General features: G+C 38.7%; 2 protein-coding genes and 2 long non-coding RNA genes across 9 annotated transcripts in view; 1 reads left to right on the top strand and 3 right to left on the bottom strand.

Annotated features, from left to right (window-relative positions):
• Positions 1–388: 388 nt before the first annotated feature.
• LOC102083303 (uncharacterized) lies at positions 389–4,471 on the bottom strand. Its single transcript, XR_268376.4, has 3 exons — positions 4,350–4,471; positions 2,662–2,758; positions 389–1,185 (listed from the first exon to the last, which is right to left on the bottom strand). It is a non-coding gene; the product is annotated as an uncharacterized LOC102083303 (long non-coding RNA).
• Positions 4,159–8,439, top strand: myod2 (myogenic factor MyoD2). Its single transcript, NM_001279721.1, is given in 3 exon segments — positions 4,159–4,904; positions 5,319–5,391; positions 7,794–8,439. Coding segments are annotated over 3 exon segments (792 nt in total). The 5' UTR covers positions 4,159–4,373; the 3' UTR covers positions 7,982–8,439.
• Positions 6,406–7,800, bottom strand: LOC112842578 (uncharacterized). Its single transcript, XR_003214409.1, has 2 exons — positions 7,411–7,800; positions 6,406–6,842 (listed from the first exon to the last, which is right to left on the bottom strand). It is a non-coding gene; the product is annotated as an uncharacterized LOC112842578 (long non-coding RNA).
• Positions 8,440–9,142: 703 nt separating the features above from the next.
• LOC100705731 (troponin T, fast skeletal muscle isoforms-like) overlaps positions 9,143–18,512 on the bottom strand; it is a 28,620-nt gene continuing 19,250 nt past the window's right edge. For all 6 annotated transcript variants that reach the window (XM_003459917.5, XM_005465726.4, XM_005465724.4 and 3 more), the window contains 8 exons: positions 16,886–16,931; positions 15,931–16,047; positions 15,735–15,812; positions 15,266–15,379; positions 15,043–15,152; positions 12,311–12,401; positions 12,049–12,089; positions 9,143–9,400 (listed from right to left, as the gene is read on the bottom strand). In XM_003459917.5, the coding sequence (XP_003459965.1) occupies positions 9,364–9,400; positions 12,049–12,089; positions 12,311–12,401; positions 15,043–15,152; positions 15,266–15,379; positions 15,735–15,812; positions 15,931–16,047; positions 16,886–16,931 (634 nt within the window). In that variant the 3' untranslated portion in view covers positions 9,143–9,363. The remainder of the gene's footprint in view (positions 9,401–12,048; positions 12,090–12,310; positions 12,402–15,042; positions 15,153–15,265; positions 15,380–15,734; positions 15,813–15,930; positions 16,048–16,885; positions 16,932–18,512) is intronic.

Here is an 18,512-nt window from a genome sequence, read left to right as displayed (position 1 = left end):
GATAGCTCTTCAGCTTTGCCTGCCATATGCTTGACGTGACTCAGTTTCCCCTAACTATGCTGATGTACGGATGATTTCATCATCTGTTTGGTGACAACTGCTTTCTTTGAAGGTCTACGTGACCTTCAGGAATCTCAAGCTGTTGCGTCTCCCCTCCACTGAAAATAAAGACAGAAAGAGGGAAACCTCTCATAAGCCAGACGACAATCACTTTGCTGTAACTGTTAACAGGAGTTGTAAAACTGCTGTGTGTATCTGTGGGTTTCCCTCAGAGCTCCATCTGGAATCCACATCCGGGTTTGGCAGGCCGTTGTGCGTGTCCCAACTTGTCCCATCAGATTGAGGTCTCATGGTTTCCTCGTTTGCGCTTTGATGGCGACGCTGACGACAAGTGAAGATTTAACATTTGTTTGTTTTTCATTCGGAAGGAAAAACAACAGCAACAACAAACAAAAATGTTAGGACGGTGTGCTGATTTACGCAGTGTTTTTCCTTTTCTTTCTTTTTTTTAAATTTTCATGGCTACTGGACTAAACAACTACATGCACTGCTGACAATGTCACACTTTACAGAAGTAAAGAAAACATAGTTTAGTTTTCCTAGTTTTGTTTTGTAGTTTTATAAGTATGCATTTAGTCAACACATTTTGTAACACAAAATAAATTAAAAAACTGGAAATCAACTCCAACAGCAGTATTTCACTGAACACAACTATGTGTTTGTAAATGTTACATGAAAAAAAAGAAAATCACTTTTCCCCCCCAACATTTTGAAATCTTCATAATAAAGATAAAACCTGCATTCAAATCAATTTCCACTCAAGCATCACAATCTAAAGCCAAAATTCACATTTTTGTTCAGCATGATTTTTTTTAACGCCAACCCGGAGCATCACGATCATTAACTCGCTGATCAAAACAAGCATAAGGAAGGTCTACATTTTGATACCAGGCTCTTCTGCATCAAATGAATAATTAACACCGTAGAGTTGGTAGTGGTGGTGTAGTTAGTTAATTATATTTCATGTAATATTACATGTTCACATCGGCATGCCTCCCACACATCCAGTATTAGAAGAAGTGTATAGCTGATGGTGTAAGACTGGACGAAGTAATGAGGAGTATTTTTCCCAGGCATCAAACTCATATATGCGTGATGGGGATTTTGAGAAATTTGGGAGGAGTTCTGCAAAAAAGCAGATACATTCACCGCAAATCAGCACAGAAACACAGAAACACCAAAATATCAGATGAGTATCACATAGTCAAAGATGAGTCACTTTGTTTCTATCTGACTACACAAAGGGCTTGTTCAATAAAAATTTCTATTATCCGATGATACAAACAGAAATTCAATGCAAAGTGAGTGAATCGCCTTAACTGTTTGTATACTTGCATGTATTTGTGCACGAATAGCCAGTCTAAGTATAATGAGTCTGTATAATGAGTATAATGAGTATAATGAGTCTGTGAGAAGTTATCTAGCAATGTAAATTTTTGTTTGTTTATTTTTTAGTCCATGGCTTTACATGGTCACACAGCTGCCAAATATTCAGACTCTCCCATCTTCAAAGCTCGGTACTATCTGGTTTCTGGTTGGCTCTGACCAGGCATCTTTTTAGCGGCTTGCTTAGATGTTGCATCTTTCAGGCACAGTTCCAGCTGCATAGCATCAGATTGCAGCCTTAGTCATAAGCTTTAATATCAGACTATAAGGCAGAATTGTAGCAGTGGCAGCAGTTTGTATTGCTTAATAGCACACTGCAGCATCAAATTGAGCCTGTGCTGATGGAGGAGACAGAACTAGATACCCCGTTTAAAAGTAAAGCCAGAGGGCTGAGTTAAATAAAAGGAAATGTCTGGTGATATTTTGTTATGTTATAGTAAAAACATGTCATGATGAGATTAGATGAGTATCAAGCAACACTGAGCCTACTTAAGTCATCGTAATCCAGAGTCTCATATATTGTAACAGCCATGAAAATACATTACTGAGCCACACTGTGAGACACAATGTTCCTTCATCACGATGAAAATATCTGTCTGTCTATCTATCTATCTATCTATCTATCTATCTATCTAGTTGCCAACGCTCTGCTGAGAGTTCCAAACCTCCTCAGGCATTAAGATCAGTGTAACCAAGCACCAAGCTCAATGACATGAGATTTCACAGCCAACCAATTCCTCTTGGTGGCTCAGTATTCCTGTCCGTATAACATATGAATATTGACCTTGTGTTGTTTGGACATGATTTTGTGAACATTCAGCTTCTGTGTGCCCCTCTTTATTTTCTTAAATACTAGGTATACTAGGTGTACTCTGAGGCAGGGTACACTCAGGACAGCTCACAAGTCCATTACTGGGCCAATAAATAGAGACTGACAATTACTATTAACATTCATGTCTACGGGCAATGTCACCCGTTAACTTAGCACCTCTCACGTTCTGTGTAAAAAAAAAAAAACCCCTCCAAAACTCCATTTGTACTCAATGCAAATGTATATTTACATAATTCCTCCTTCCTCTTATATTTTTTTTGCCAGTTGCAATGACATGAACATTGTCACTTTCAAGAGTGACATTTGCATTGCCATAAGGTTACGCTTGAACTGGGGGGATATGAGAGCAAGAGGGTATATTCCAAAATGATACCAGCGCTCACCTCAGCTAGAAGGGCACTTGTCTTCGATTTCATGAGCTGCTAAAATTAACGCTCTCCCACTAAGCTGCAAGGAGTCTGTGAAGTGAGGTCTGGATCCCTGAAGGCAAGAAAAATGGTATGATTAGGTCTACTTTTAAAAATAATCACTAATTAAAATGTCCTTATTGTTTTTGCCTTTAATAAAATCTCCCAGTCTCACACACACACACACACACACACACACACACACACATACATACACACACACACACACACACACACACACACACACACACACACACACACACAGAGGGAGGAGAAGGAGCCGTTTCTTTCTTAGATCTGGCCCTGACGGCTGTGTGACACGTTGACCTGCTTAGCAGGACCGTTAGGACACCACAGTAAATCACTGTGCTTGTCTAGTGTAACTTCATTACAACTCTATTCTATCTCTTCTATTGTGCTTGTTTATTGCAGAAAATCTTTTGAAATGTCCTGTGTAGGTTATTGTTTTTTAACATTAAGCTGAATGTTATGGCACTGTTTCTGAAAGGAATTCTCTCTGATTTACCGTGGCATGGATCTTCACCTTTAAACAAATGTGTTTGAGAATGAAAAAGAGCATATTATCACACCTTTACACAGGTGTGATTGGAAAATCATTGGGATCTTAAAGCAGAAGTAGGGTCGGTGTCAAGCTTTCATAAATTGTCAGATAACTGCAAAGTTGCAAATTAATAATAATTAAGCTTTCCTTTGGATATATTTCGCATTGGTAATTTTAACCATATAATGCCCTTTGTATCGTATTTGATACATGAGTTTCTGAGACCTCTATCTCATCAACATGATCAAAACTTGCCATAATTTCAAAATGTTATGGGCAAAACTCTTTTTTTGTCTAAAATTAACATTGTTGTTAACAAAAAGTTGCCAGAAAACATCCAATGTATCAAATGTGATACAAAAAATATATAATAAAAATATATCATACACAGTATGATATAGCAAAAAAAAACAACAACATTTGGAGTTAACAATACTTCACATCTAACTTTTATTAATATAACTGGCTTATCTTTAAACTGCACTGCATAACATTCATTCTCAAAGAGTGTCATTACCGTTAGAGCAGCAATTGAACTGATTTCTCCTTCAGAGTGACCTGTCTCATTTGATGATCTGGACCTTTGATTTAAGACAGTATCAGAAACAAACTAAGGATCTTAGGAAGAGGTGTAATGATGCTATTGAATGGCCATTCACACGTGTGTTTAATCACTTAACTAGGACCATAACATGTATTCAGAACAGACTGAATGATTTGTAAAGATGGACACGATTGCTTTTTTTATTGCTTCCTTATTGTTGCTGAGTTTCACCTCAGTGACCTCACATTACACACTCATTCAGACACACTCTCAAACAGACACACCACTCACACCATTGGTCCCTTACACAACATGCCGCGCCTCCACACTGCCTCATTTATAAAAACAAACTAAGCCAAGGGAGGTGATGTTCCACAGACTATCCCTTTAAACACACTCTCAGCTCCACAGAGTCAATTTTAATTTGCTTTTGAAACGCCAGCTGACTGACAGGGAGCAGCTTCTTTTTTATGTTAAGGCCTTTTAATTAAGGAGACTTTTATTGTTTTTTTCCAGTTATCACAAGGAGTTTTTAAGAAACCTTTTCATCCGCCTCACCTTTGATTTTTCGGAGGGAGTCCGATGGATCTGTCAGACTTTCCCTTCGTTCTCTCTTCAGCAGATGACCTCTACGACCCCTGCTTCAGCACCAGTGACCTGAACTTTTTTGATGACCTTGACACCCGGTTGATGCATGCCAGTTTTTTGAAGTCAGAGGACCATCTTCAGCACCACGTCCCCGTCACAGAAGAGGAGGACCAACATGTGAGGGCCCCTGGGGGCCTCCACCAGGCAGGTCACTGCCTGCTGTGGGCCTGCAAGGCCTGCAAGAGGAAGACAACCCATGCAGACCGGAGGAAAGCGGCGACCATGCGTGAGAGGCGACGACTCAGTAAAGTCAACGATGCATTCGAGACACTGAAACGCTGCACAGCATCCAATCCAAACCAGAGACTGCCCAAGGTGGAGATCCTCCGCAATGCAATCAGCTACATTGAGTCACTACAGGCGCTGCTCAGGAACGGCCAGGATGATAGCTTCTACCCGCAGCTCGAACACTATGGGAGTGACTCAGGAACCTCCAGCCCCCACTCCAACTGCTCTGATGGCTTGGTGAGTCTGTGAACAGCTGAGCACTTTATGTGCTGCCTAGTGAAATGTAAAGAATCTGTTGAGGATATTTATTGTTGGCGACAGTGAAGAATTTTTTTAATGGAATCTGCAAAATGGACTCAAATGCATCTGAAATGTTTTGCAGTTATTAATTTGTCACAGTTTTAAATACGCATTTGACGGCTGTTTCAAATGCATTTCTTGTACTATATCTTACATGTTTACTGTATATGAGCCGTTTCAAAATTCAGTTTAGTGCCTAAATTTAGCTATAAACAGGACTCAGATTTGATTACTGTAATAAAATAAAACAATCAGAGACAGCATTAATTAGTCAGGCTGAAATATCAAGAAAACCATCAGTTTTGTAAAAGTTTGTGGTTGATTCTGACATGGTCTGATCCTTGTTTTCAGGTGGATTTTATCTCTCCGAGTTCAGCCAGAAGTGAAAACAGTGACGCTTCGTACTGCAGCCAGACAGCAGAGGGTGAGTTTGTCAGTATTGTCTTCTTATAAAACTGCTATCAGTTTGCTATTTTCCAACTGTGTGTTTGCTCTCTTTTTAATTTGACAAATCCTTTACAGTCTTCGAGAGTAATAACATTTGAATATTTAATAAAACATATTCATTGTTTAAAATGGCCTCTCTTTTTTTCTTCTCTGTTTTAAAGTAAAATCATCTTTTACTCTTTTTAAATACATTTTTATGGGGGTTTGTTGGCCTTTAAAAAGAAAGGACAATGGAGAGAAGACAGGAAAACTGGAAGGAGACACACAGTAAATGGTTTTAGGGCAGATTTAAACCCATTACCATTTTGATATACTGAGTCCAGTTCAATCCAGTGAGCTAACCCATCAGTCAGTCTTCACTCTTTTCTACTAAATCTCCTGTGTAATGACATCACAAGTGTAGTTTTATAAACTCTCTTTAAAACTTTATGAAAACGTTCACCAAAAGCTGACATTTTACCTGAGTTTTGGTGTAGTTATTGATGGCAGCCAACATCACATTGTTCTATAGCAAGTTCTTGCTATCTTGACAGATGACAAAACCAATACTCTCCTTTTTTAAATTTTTTTTTCTTTTAATGTATAGTGTGCTGTGTCAGCTGCTAAAACATTTATGGTAGTATGATAAAAATGTGAATTATGAATAATTATTAAGCTTGAACAGTAGCATGAAAAATGAACACAGGGTATTTTGGACCCTATACTGATTTGCTGCACCATCATGTTGTTCAAAGGAGAATTATGCAGGAGTTGCTTTACATTCCTTAATGTTTGACCATTTACTCTTTTGATACAATCAGTACTTCTCTTAGTGCCGGCTACTATCAGCAGCAGTAACTCTTATAGTGCCTAGGTTTTTTTAAGCTGGTTGTAACCCAACTTACGATTTATTATCAAGAATGACCAAATTCCCACTAGCCAGTATCAGAAAATCTAGGATCGGCAGGAGCCCAAGGTATAAACATCAATAAAGAGGGACCACACCAGAGTAGACTGTTCACAAATTTGTTATATTTGACACACAGCAGCTGCAAACAAATGTAAGGAAAGCAATAAAATAAAATACAAAATATTTCCCCCCAAAATAACAAACTAAATAAAAGTGCACGCATACATTATTCACTGATACATTTGACTCAGAGAAAGCTGTCTGGTAACTGATGGATCGTTGGGGCCCGTTCAGTTTGTTTAACGTTTGTCCTACCACACTCCGATGAAGAAGAAAGTTCCTAGTCCTGCAGGTATCTGAAGCTTCAATGGGAAGGAAGCTTTGGCTTCAATAAAACCTCAGCAAATCCTATTCACTTTTGGGTTGGCTCACCATCCAGTTAACTGGAACTGTGGAATCGCTGCTCCTTGAAGGAGGCTTGCTTCAGACTGGTTCCATCTGTCGAGTCATCCTTTTACCAGATAACAAAAAAACCTGACCTATAAACAGGTCACAGGTCCATATAGTTACATACACATTGTAAAACAGCCACACTTACTTAGAACATTCAGAATGAACAATAAGTATCAGTGTAACTTTTTATCTTAATTCAACTAGCTCTGTTGTGCAACAAAATATATCACTGAAGCATCATATCCTCTTAGGTGAGCTATAATTTTATCAACCTGAAGGGTTGACAATGTTCACAAAAACACAGCTTCTAGAGTTAACACTGTAGCTGCAGTCGGCAACTCACAGTAGCTCACCAGACTTGCATATTATAAACAACTCAAAGAACACAACTGAAAATATAAGAATCTGCTTACAACTGAAATAAATTGTTACAAATAAAATTGGTTAGGACCGTTTCTTTTTTGTTGTTGTTTCTTTCCCTTTTTTCTTAAACGTAATACGGTCGCAGTCGCTAGCCATTTCACGCACATAAACACATTCAATTCTGCTAGCGTGAGCTCTAGCTGTTAGCTTAGCGGCTAGCGGACTTTCCGTCCCGACACGTCTGCCCTTTTCTCCTTAACAAATTAGGTTTTCCCCACTTTTCTTACTCACCAATGACAGGGTGCTGCAGCAGCAGACTCGCTTGCAACTCCTAGCAATTCGACTTTGGTAACGTTAGTTTCTCGGGCACATGGCATTGTATGAACAGGAATGAAATGGCAACTACAGAAAGTCATGTGATCAAGGTCAACAGCATGGGTCGCTGGGAGCTCATTGCTGATTGGCCAAGTTATACGACAACAGATAATCTCATTTGTTCACATCTTCCTTTAAACAAAAAAAGAAAGAAAGAAATGACTAAATTGTTTACATCATACACCGAAAAATTACTTTCTACTGCTCTGTTTTTTTCTAGCTGGGCTACATGGTTATGAAACAAAAATATTAAGTAAGCAACTAAACCAAAACTGATTTCTCCTGTTTCTTCTCTAAAGATTGCAGCAGCAGCAGCAGTAAAACATCAGTCATTTCCAGTTTGGACTGTTTGTCCAGCATTGTAGAGAGGATCAGCACAGATCAGACTGCAGCCCCCCCTGGGGATAGCGTGGTCCCCCAAGGCCCTGGATCACCTCACACCGGCACTGCTATCTCCAATCTGTCTGCCGAGTCCAGCAACATTTGAGAACCTGTCTAAAGCTGACGGTGTAGGGACTCATTTTCATCAAAAAACATCTACCTCCAGGAGGAGGAGGAGAGCACAGGTGGCATGAAGAAAAAAACAAACAACACTATAATATTCCTGTTTTTTTTTTTAAGTCTTCAGATTAGGGACTTATAGAAGACATGTTTTTTTTTCGTAAGGTAGCGTCTCACTAAAATAGATAAAGTATTTATTCCTGTGGTTGAAGACTTTTCTGGTGGATGACAAATTAAGTTTGAGTCTAGCTTCATCAGTTTTTAGCCTCCTGGATGAACTGAAAACTGCAGAGTGGCTGATAAATCAGAGCACGGCTATAAAAGAGGCGACAGTTGGATATTTATACATGCTGATGATAACTGAGGACCATTTGGTGCACCTGCAGTTGACTGTTCATATAATACCGTATGTATTACTGAAATGTAAATAAAGACATATTTATATTCTGATTCCTTTTCTTAAATATGATCACCCCATAGCTTTCACCTTCCCTTATATTTTACTCTTCATTTTCAATAAGAGACAGCTGCCAACATCTGGATTTTTGGGGACACACCATTGATATACGGTCACCTTTTAAGTCAATGCAACAGTCAAAGAGCATGAGTATTATTCATTCGGAGTCCAACTGACAAAAAGAGCCTAAAGCTCTCTTTTACCTCTAGTTTTGGTCTCCACTTGTGCTGAGCAGGTGGTGTAACTTGTGTGGATACTTTTGCTTTCACTCTAAAATCATCTTCATGTTTTAAAAACATCACTGTTAGGTAAACCAAAAGGTCAAAGACAATCTTCTGTAGAGCTGAATTCTATTTTTGTGTTTCTATGAGTGACTCTCCTTATTTTACACACAGTCATCACTCATTTCATCTGTTGATAGCACAAAAATGTTGATAACTGCAGTGTCTCTGAAGCTTCCTTTAAAGTCTGCTTGTAAAAACAACAGTTTTGCTAAAGCTAAAAAACAGTAATATGATATGAAAATTATAAAAGGTTTTTTAAAAGGTTAAGTGAAGTGATGATCTATCCTGGTTCTCTTATTATTATTTTTTTCATGCTGAACTTGCACAAGGTGAATCTATTCTTTTCTTTCTTTTCTCTATTCTAACAAACAAACTGAGGGGAGAAATGAATGCATTCACACAGATGATTGTTTAAAGTGCCACATGTTCTTTATACAAACAAAGCATATTTTTTATAGTTTATTTCATTACTTGAGCTAAAATCCTTGTGAAACTATCTCACTTAAGTAAACACAGGCACTAGCTTTCTTGTTGTTGCTGTGGATGTCATCGGGCGGGTGACTGGAGCTACTGCTGTGGCTGACTGAAGATGCCTCCTGCTCAGGCTGACTGGCACCGAAGGGCTGCTCACTTCCTGCGGCGTGAGGCGGCTCCCTTCTTGCTGCTGCAAGGTGCAAAGTACAAAAAAATCCCCAAGAATCAGATCTGCTCAGTAGGCCTTTATGAATATCACACACATCAGGCTAATGTGAAGTTACTGTATGAATACCTAAACAAAGACTATTTTATAAACAGAGGTTTGTTCAAGGGCTACACACAGCCCCATTTGCTCTTAAATGTTTCAGACAAGTAAAACCATTTCATGATAACCTTTAAATGTACTCCATGTTTTTCCCCTTTCTTTTAGTGTGAAGAGGTAAGAGTATATTCTAAAAATAAAAGGTATTATTGTCTTTACCTTATAAATAAATTGCCTTGAGGTGACTCTTTTTGTGACTGAAAAATTTTGTGAAACTTAATTGAATTGAAATTTCAAGTTCAAGAACACACCATGAACAACAGTCGTCTTGCATTAAATTGAATTTATAATATGCAGAGGGTTAGAAAAAAAGACAAAAAAATGTCATTTCTTTGTAATTCAAACAGTTTGACGGGATCTACAACTTCATGTTCCAGAGTGGAGTCTTTGGTGTGCTGTTTCTGCCCATGAATTAAACATGCTTAACAGGACTGAAGAGCTTTTAAGTCAACAGCGCCCTCTGTTGCTAAAACATGTTTTATGACTACGTTCAAAAAGTAACCAGAAGTCTATGGGATGAAGTATAAATGCTATAAATGCCCTTACAGATGCTGGAGACTTTAAATCTACAGACACAACCAAATGATGCTGCAAAAGGAAGAAGGACAAAGCATAATAAAGCAAAATATAGAGAAAAGGGCTGGCTTGCTATACTAGTTAAATCTGCAAACACATGGTGCACAGGCATAAACTTATTCTTTTGTCTATCAAAAAAGCTCCATGAGTGTATGAGAGGGCAAAATAATTTACTTGCTTTCTTTAGCATAAAATGAAATTAACTACTTTGTGTTTTTAATACAGGGAGTGCAGAATTATTAGGCAAATGAGTATTTTGTCCACATCATCCTCTTCATGCATGTTGTCTTACTCCAAGCTGTATAGGCTCGAAAGCCCACTACCAATTAAGCATATTAGGTGATGTGCATCTCTGTAATGAGAAGGGGTGTGGTCTAATGACATCAACACCCTATTTCAGGTGTGCATAATTATTAGGCAACTTCCTTTCCTTTGGCAAAATGGGTCAAAAGAAGGACTTGACAGGCTCAGAAAAGTCAAAAATAGTGAGATATCTTGCAGAGGGATGCAGCAGTCTTAAAATTGCAAAGCTTCTGAAGCGTGATCATCGAACAATCAAGCATTTCATTCAAAATAGTCAACAGGGTCGCAAGAAGCGTGTGGAAAAATCAAGGTGCAAAATAACTGCCCTTGAACTGAGAAAAGTCAAGCGTGCAGCTGCCAAGATGCCACTTGCCACCAGTTTGGCCATATTTTTAGAGCTGCAACATCACTGGAGTGCCCAAAAGCACAAGGTGTGCAATACTCAGAGACATGGCCAAGGTAAGAAAGGCTGAAAGACGACCACCACTGAACAAGACACACAAGCTGAAACGTCAAGACTGGGCCAAGAAATATCTCAAGACTGATTTTTCTAAGGTTTTATGGACTGATGAATTGAGAGTGAGTCTTTATGGGCCAGATGGATGGGCCCGTGGCTGGATTGGTAAAGGGCAGAGAGCTCCAGTCCGACTCAGACGCCAGCAAGGTGAAGGTGGAGTACTGGTTTGGGCTGGTATCATCAAAGATGAGCTTGTGGGGCCTTTTCGGGTTGAGGATGGAGTCAAGCTCAACTCCCAGTCCTACTGCCAGTTTCTGGAAGACACCTTCTTCAAGCAGTGGTACAGGAAGAAGTCTGCATCCTTCAAGAAAAACATGATTTTCATGCAGGACAATGCTCCATCACACGCGTCCAAGTACTCCACAGCGTGGCTGGCAAGAAAGGGTATAAAAGAAGAAAAACTAATGACATGGCCTCCTTGTTCACCTGATCTGAACCCCATTGAGAACCTGTGGTCCATCATCAAATGTGAGATTTACAAGGAGGGAAAACAGTACACCTCTCTGAACAGTGTCTGGGAGGCTGTGGTTGCTGCTGCACGCAATGTTGATGGTGAACAGATCAAAACACTGACAGAATCCATGGATGGCAGGCTTTTGAGTGTCCTTGCAAAGAAAGGTGGCTATATTGGTCGCTGATTTATTTTTGTTTTGTTTTTGAATGTCAGAAATGTATATTTGTGAATGTGGAGATGTTATATTGGTTTCACTGGTAAAAATAAATAATTGACATGGGTATATATTTGTTTTTTGTTAAGTTGCCCAATAATTATGCACAGTAATAGTCACCTGCACACACAGATATCCCCCTAAAATAGCTAAAACTAAAAACAAACTAAAAACTACTTCCAAAAACATTCAGCTTTGATATTAATGTGTCTTTTGGGTTCATTGAGAACATGGTTGTTGTTCAATAATAAAATTATTCCTCAAAAATACAACTTGCCTAATAATTCTGCACTCCCTGTAGATTGAGTCAGAAAAAGGTCAAATCAGTGCAACATTACTACAAAAACAGATTTCTGTCCTTGTATGAATCAGTCACTCTCCTAAGATGAGGGAATTTAGTAGTATTTAGTTTTGCTGCCTGTTGTGGTTTGTTTATGTTCATAACTTACTGTTTCTGCAATTCATCAATACGGTTCCTGAGAGAAACAACCTGAAAGACATCATCATTAGATCCTTAGAAAACGTGTATGTTTGAACACTGAAGTGCTACTTGTTGTTGTTGTTGTGGTAACACAAGTGACACCAGACAGGAAATGATGAGAATGATCTCAAAAGAGGTATTAATCTGATGTGAAAATATCTGACCCTACCTTCAGGTGAAAAAGACAAACCAGGACATCTGGCAACCAGTACATATATTTCTTTACCAACCTCATATCTCTGCCTCTTAAGCTTCTCACAGTGGTCGTATTTTATTGCCTCAAGGTTGTGCAGCCATTCCCACAGCTCTTTGGCCTTTTCCCTACCAAACACAAACCAAGGATTCAGTCTTATGGCTAAAGCAATAAAACAAGCAATTTTTATCTTTACCAAACAGAGTAAGAATTTTTCACTTAGCTTTGTTGTCAATACTAAAGAAGTGTCACGTGAAAATTCACCACGAGCTGCTCTATTTTTGACATAATGGTAAAAAAAACAAAACTATTCTGAATTTAAAAAAAATTTGAATCCATCTTCTTTGGTTTGTTTTTTTCAAGCATTTTAAACATTCAAACAGAATAAGTTTGAGAGGATGCAGCATTTTATATAATACTCCATCCTCAGTAAGAGGCTGCGAGAACAGCAGGAAGACTCAACTGAACAGAGCAGGGATCGATGACATGAAAAGACACATCAGGAAACGGGGAAGTGGGATGGAGGTGGGTTGCAAAGTTGCTTGCAGTGCTGAACAACTGTGGGCAGACCAGAGAAGCCTAGTCTGCCCTGTATGCAGGGCTCTAGAGTGCGAGCAATTTGGTTGCAAATGCTACTAAATTTTTCAATGGTGTGACTAAAAAAAATCTTAGGTCGCACCGTGCGACCAACTGTTCGAGTAAAAAAAAAGTCTCCGCAACTCTGAAAGTCTCTCTGTGGTCAACAACAGACACACATTATGCCCCTATCGTGGTATAAACCAATCAGAGATAGTCAGGGGTGGGACCTCTCTGATAGGCCGTGGTCCAGATATTCCTGTAGTCCTTCGTGTGTACGTTTGAAAGTGCAGGCAGATAGAGAGAGGTGAGTAGCTTGAGTAAAGCGATATCGATTCATTAAATCCTGAATCGACTTTTAAATATAAATGTATTTTGGGGCTGAAAGCCGACAGCTCACTGATTCTGAAGCGTCGGCGGGTCCGTGCTTTGTGTTTACGTCTTTTTTGTGCTAGACTCTGAGCTGCACGTTTTGTCTCTCTCCAACCAAAATTCACTGAACCAGCAGCAAAAGAAGATCCAAACTAAGCTTCACATTTCATAAATGTTGTCATTAATTCCCTCTGACTTTTGCTGTTTTGCTTCCACCACGATAAAATCACACTTCATGCACAGCTCTACCAGTCTACCGTTGTTTACAACTCAAATTATCTCGGCTGCTGTCTTTTTTTTTTTTTTTTAACTCAAATTATCTTGGACAAGAAAGCCTAATTTCTGCTGTTCAATACTGAAGAAATTTAAACTTAAATTATGCAAAATTGCTGAATATTGTTGAATATTTTTAAAGTTATCTGCTATAAAAAGCCAAACCAGGAAAATCGCCTTCATGTTTTTCTGTGTTTTATTCTTAGTTACTTTGACACAAAGGCATCTGCTGTGATGCTCACAATTGTGATGAAGTCTCACATGTATCAGTACTGATAAATGATCAGAATTATAATATTTCTGACTATCTGAGGCAAAATTGAATCGAATCAAATCGGGACCTTGTGAATCGGAATTGAATGGATTATAGAAATCAGTGACGATACCCAGCCCTAGTGAGTAGCCTAGGCCCGACAGAAGGTGTGGGTAATAAGAAAAGACGAAAAGAACTATTAATAACTTTTTTGTTAAGTTAAGGCCTGATCCGTCTGAAATTCATAGCCAGTGCTCTGACACGGACCCATGAATCTTTAAATGCTGAAAAAGCACAATGTATCCAGAAAACACATTATGTGCCGCGATAAATGCACTGCCCAAGTGTCCCCTCTCCCCACTGCCTTTCAGCAGCAGGCAGCAGCAAACAGGTTGTCAGAGAAGGCTGAGATGATGATTAAGTTTAACATTGTTTACAATATTGCCAAAGAGTGCCAAAGCACTTTAAGCACAAGCACTTTTTCAGTAACTTATCTTTCTTGTAGAGCTGTGCTCCAAAAAAAGAACTTTTTGTTGACAAGAATGTTAGTTAATCATTTACAAATCAATATTGTCTGTATGGACAGCAATTTTCCGCCCAAAAACGTGCACATGTAAAACTGCAGTGTTAAGTGATGCGGTTGAAAAATTTGGGTGCGCCTAACTTTTGTGCTGGTACGCCTAAGAAAAAAAGTTAGGCGCACCAGTGCAACCGTGGCAAAAAGTTAGTCTAGAGCCCTGCCTGTATGAGATTTGGATGTCCAGAAGGCTATCAGCTGCTGTGGGTGGGCACTGTGATCAGGTAATCTGATGGAGTTTTGGCTGAGCTTGACTTTGTGTGTGTCACAGCAAGGCAGTGATTATTTTTAGAACCATGTTCATTGACCATTTACAGATGTTTTGGGTTGAGTTTTTATAGTTTCTGGGAGAATTCTAAGATTTTTTTTTTTGCCAAGTTATTGCTTTTAACAGTGCCTGATTGCATTGTATGTATGATTGTAAAGATACGATACTATATTTTATGAAGCTTCTCTGAAAGTCAAGAAAACATGAGAATTGTGAGAAATTTGCCTTAATTTTTAAATATAAATCTTTACTCAAAATGTGCACTTGTTATATCGTATATAAAGAGCTCAGTTAGTTGTAATCTGTGAAATATTTCATGGTAATCATTCTTCATGATGCTGAGTCAGCTGCTGTTCTAATCTATCTGTTGTTCATACATTTTAAAAGAACAGTGAAAACCAAACCAAATATCATCTGTGGGTTTCCTTCATTTGTTCCCCTGTGGGTTACCTCAGCTTGTCATCGCTGAGATTATCGATTTTCAGGGGTTTGCATCTCTCTGCAAGAACCTTCTTCTTCTTTTCTCTTTCAGTCTGCTTCTTGCCTCTCCTCTGTTCAATCTAGAGAAACATCACACACAGTTAAAACTGTAAGTCTGCACAATTATTTACCTGCCTGCTTTGTGTGAAGCTGAAGCAAAGATCTGAAACTTAATAAGTGAAACACACGGTACCCTCTGCAAGTGGCTGCTTAAGCCCGATCCCATGTTTGTCAGTGCTATCTTCTTCTTGGCATCATCATCAGCCTTTCTCTGAGCGTCGGCCTCCTCCTTTCTCATCCGCTCAGCCTGCAGAATGAATTTTAAAATTTGATTATTTCAGAGCAAAAGGGGAAAAACCAGCTTTTCTGTTTATACTGAGTTTGTCCAAATGATTTTTGAAATTCCTGAATGAAATTCCTGCTGCAGTGAAATATGCAGCATATTTGAAAATCTAAATAAGTAGCAATCAGTGTGTCACTGCTCTAAGACTGATTTTTCTAATCCATCCAACTTTTTTTCATTTGCATCCTTGCCTGCTGCTGAAAATGAACCAAACTACTGGAATCATTAATTACTTGAAAGAGTGACTGAACTGTTAAAAGAGATTTGTATTTTGTTCTGATTCACACCAGATCAAAAAGAGACAGTTTGTAATGCGTACCTCGCGCCTGGCCTGCCGCTCTTTATCTTGCTCAGCGCGAATCCTCTGCTGCTCAGCTCGCTCAGCACGACGCTTCTCCTGAAAACACAATTCAACATACTTGACGGTCCTGCAAGGCTTATTCCGGACGGACAGAGAAAATACCATTACATATTCTGGGTTCATTCTGTAATAAATAGTTGGGATGCAGTCTCACAATTCTCTCCTTGAGAGCAATGAGTTCCTCTTCTTCCTTCTGCCTGCACTCAAAGTGAGCATCGATCAGTGACTGCAGCTCTACTAGATCTTTGTTTTGACGTTTCTTTTGGATATCCTGTAAGACAAGAACAGCATGAGGCTGCCTTCATAAACATGTACTAGCTGTGATCATACATGACACAGCTGATTGCTAGCCCAACACTATTAGAGGACCGTAAGTTAGTAGCAACAGACCCTTATAAGTGCAAATTATATACAAGACAGATTACACTGTGTAATAATTGGAAGGTTGTTGGCCGATTGCTGGCTGCTCCAGTCTGCATCTGATGCATTCATCAGATAATGAGCATGACGCTGACGTTAGATAGAAAAAAAAAGAAAAACAGTGAGTGAATGGGTGTGAATAAGTGAATGAGACATGTTGTATAAAGCGCTTTGACCAGTTAAATAGAGTAGAAAAGCGCAATATAAGAACCAGTCCATTTAGCCTTTATCACTAGTTCTCAAATTGTGGGGGATGGCCCATTGGTCAGACATAGAGTCACTGCAGGTGGAGCATGGCCCATGGGAAAAAATATGGACTCAAAGCTGAGTAATTATAATTTTTGTTTATATTAAAAAATAAAACTCTACTTGTGCTATTAAGCTGACTTTTACTTTAGAAAAAACAAACCTGGGTCTTTAAAATGGATTTTTCTTTTTGTACAATGATCAAATGCGTTTAGGTCTGGTTTTTAGTTTTGAAGTGAGACAAGCTCTTATAGGACTTTAGTTCTTTATATGGTCTTAGTAGCTACTAGTGTGTGGTGCCTTAGTAGTAGTAATAATAATATTTTCTTTAGACTGCATGTCATAAACTTTAAGCTGTGGGCGTCTGGAGGGAGAGCTACAACTGCAGCTTTATGTATAATCCTTTTCTGGCTTCATTTGACCATTTTAACAAGTCAGCTTACATCAAAATCCACTTTCTCGCCATCTGGGATCTTCGGAGCAGTGGGCCTGTAAAATAAAGTATGAGAAATATAAACAAATAAGGTAATTATGTGTGCCTATGCCAAGAGGCACACATATTACTATTCGTCGGATTTATTATTATTATTATGTGTGCCTATGCCAAGAGGCACACATATTACTATTCCTCGGATTTATTGTGTGGATGCCTCAAGGCATCCACACTATTGTTTTCCTGTTTCTCTTTATTCTTTATCTTTATTGTGTGGATGCCCTCAAAGGGCTTCCACACTATTGAGTTCCTGTTTCTCTTTATTCTTTATCTTTATACTTTATTATTCTTCTAGTTGCTCCGTTCTTCGCCGTTTAACTACTCTGTCAGTTTTCAGCCGATTTTCTACGTTCAAACTCTAAACTGTTCTGCTCTTTCTGCTAATGACTGCTATGACTTTTGGTGTTTATTACTATTATACTTTTTAAAATATTACACTTTTTTCCTTTAATTTGTCCCATTGAAATGAATGGGAAACTTCCACAATTCTGCTAAAACTTGCTTGTTTTTGAAACTTAACTACTTTGTCATACTTTCACCTAGAAACTCCATTCAAACTTTAAAATGTTCTCAGATTATTGGGCTATTCCTGAGTGATTCAGCTTTTTCAGATCTTCTACCGTTTTAATTTTATACCTCTTTAAGTTTTCAGTTGCAAAATTGTGATTTTTCAGAAAATACATGCGTTGTTATGGTTGCTATGCAATTAACTCAGAGTGAGGGCTGGTCTGTTCTGAATTTTCTCTTCATGTCTGAACAACTTCTTGCAACTTGCTCAATTTCCACTCAATCCCCACAAATTATACATCAAAACGTAGGTATTTTTGCTGGCTTTCAGAAAATGTCACTATCATTCTTGTGGGCGTTACAGAATTTTGGCAAATCTCCTCAGAGCAACACAAAGTCTCAAAACTCTCCATAGAGAGTCAATGGAGAGTTTGTTTAAAATCAGCGCTGGAATTCTCTAATGAGAGGCATTTTCGAATCGTCATATCTCTTTAACGAAACAAAGTTGAGACATGACGCTTGTGCCAATATATCTTCAGACACCCCTGATGCTCACAATTCAAGAATTTTTTTCTCACCTATTACCGTTTGGCCATCAATTACATTTGTTTGAGGGTAGGAAATTGGTGCCTTGCTCCGATCTCTTCAGATTTCAAACTCTGGAAATTAGGCACTTTTTTCTCTCGTCATATCGTTTTGATGGATTTCCACAGAGACCTGAAAATTCCCATGACTGTTCACCAAAGCCTGCTGTTTCTTACGGTGAAAAAATGATTTTGATGCTCCATATAGATTTAGAGTTACAAAACGTTGTTTGAGGGCAAGTCAAGGCAGTTTTGCTTTGCCTCTACTCAGTTACAGTGTGTTACAAGTCATATATCTTCAATAATTTATATTTTATCTCTGAATTATGAAGATCTGCAGATTCCCCCATCTCTTCTGAACAAAACGGTGTCAGAATGACCGTTCTAGCCCCTACGGTTAGGAAATTATGGCCATTTGTTCGAGGGGAATCCTTAATGTGCGAAATACACTGAAGAAAACCCATACCTCTCTCTGTGTCTGTGTGT

This window comes from Oreochromis niloticus, linkage group LG1 (assembly GCF_001858045.2).
Source record: "Oreochromis niloticus isolate F11D_XX linkage group LG1, O_niloticus_UMD_NMBU, whole genome shotgun sequence".
NCBI classification, from domain to species: Eukaryota; Metazoa; Chordata; class Actinopteri; order Cichliformes; family Cichlidae; genus Oreochromis; species Oreochromis niloticus.
The sequence above is the reverse complement of the archived record's forward strand: the minus strand, read 5'-3'. Positions and strand labels throughout refer to the sequence as shown.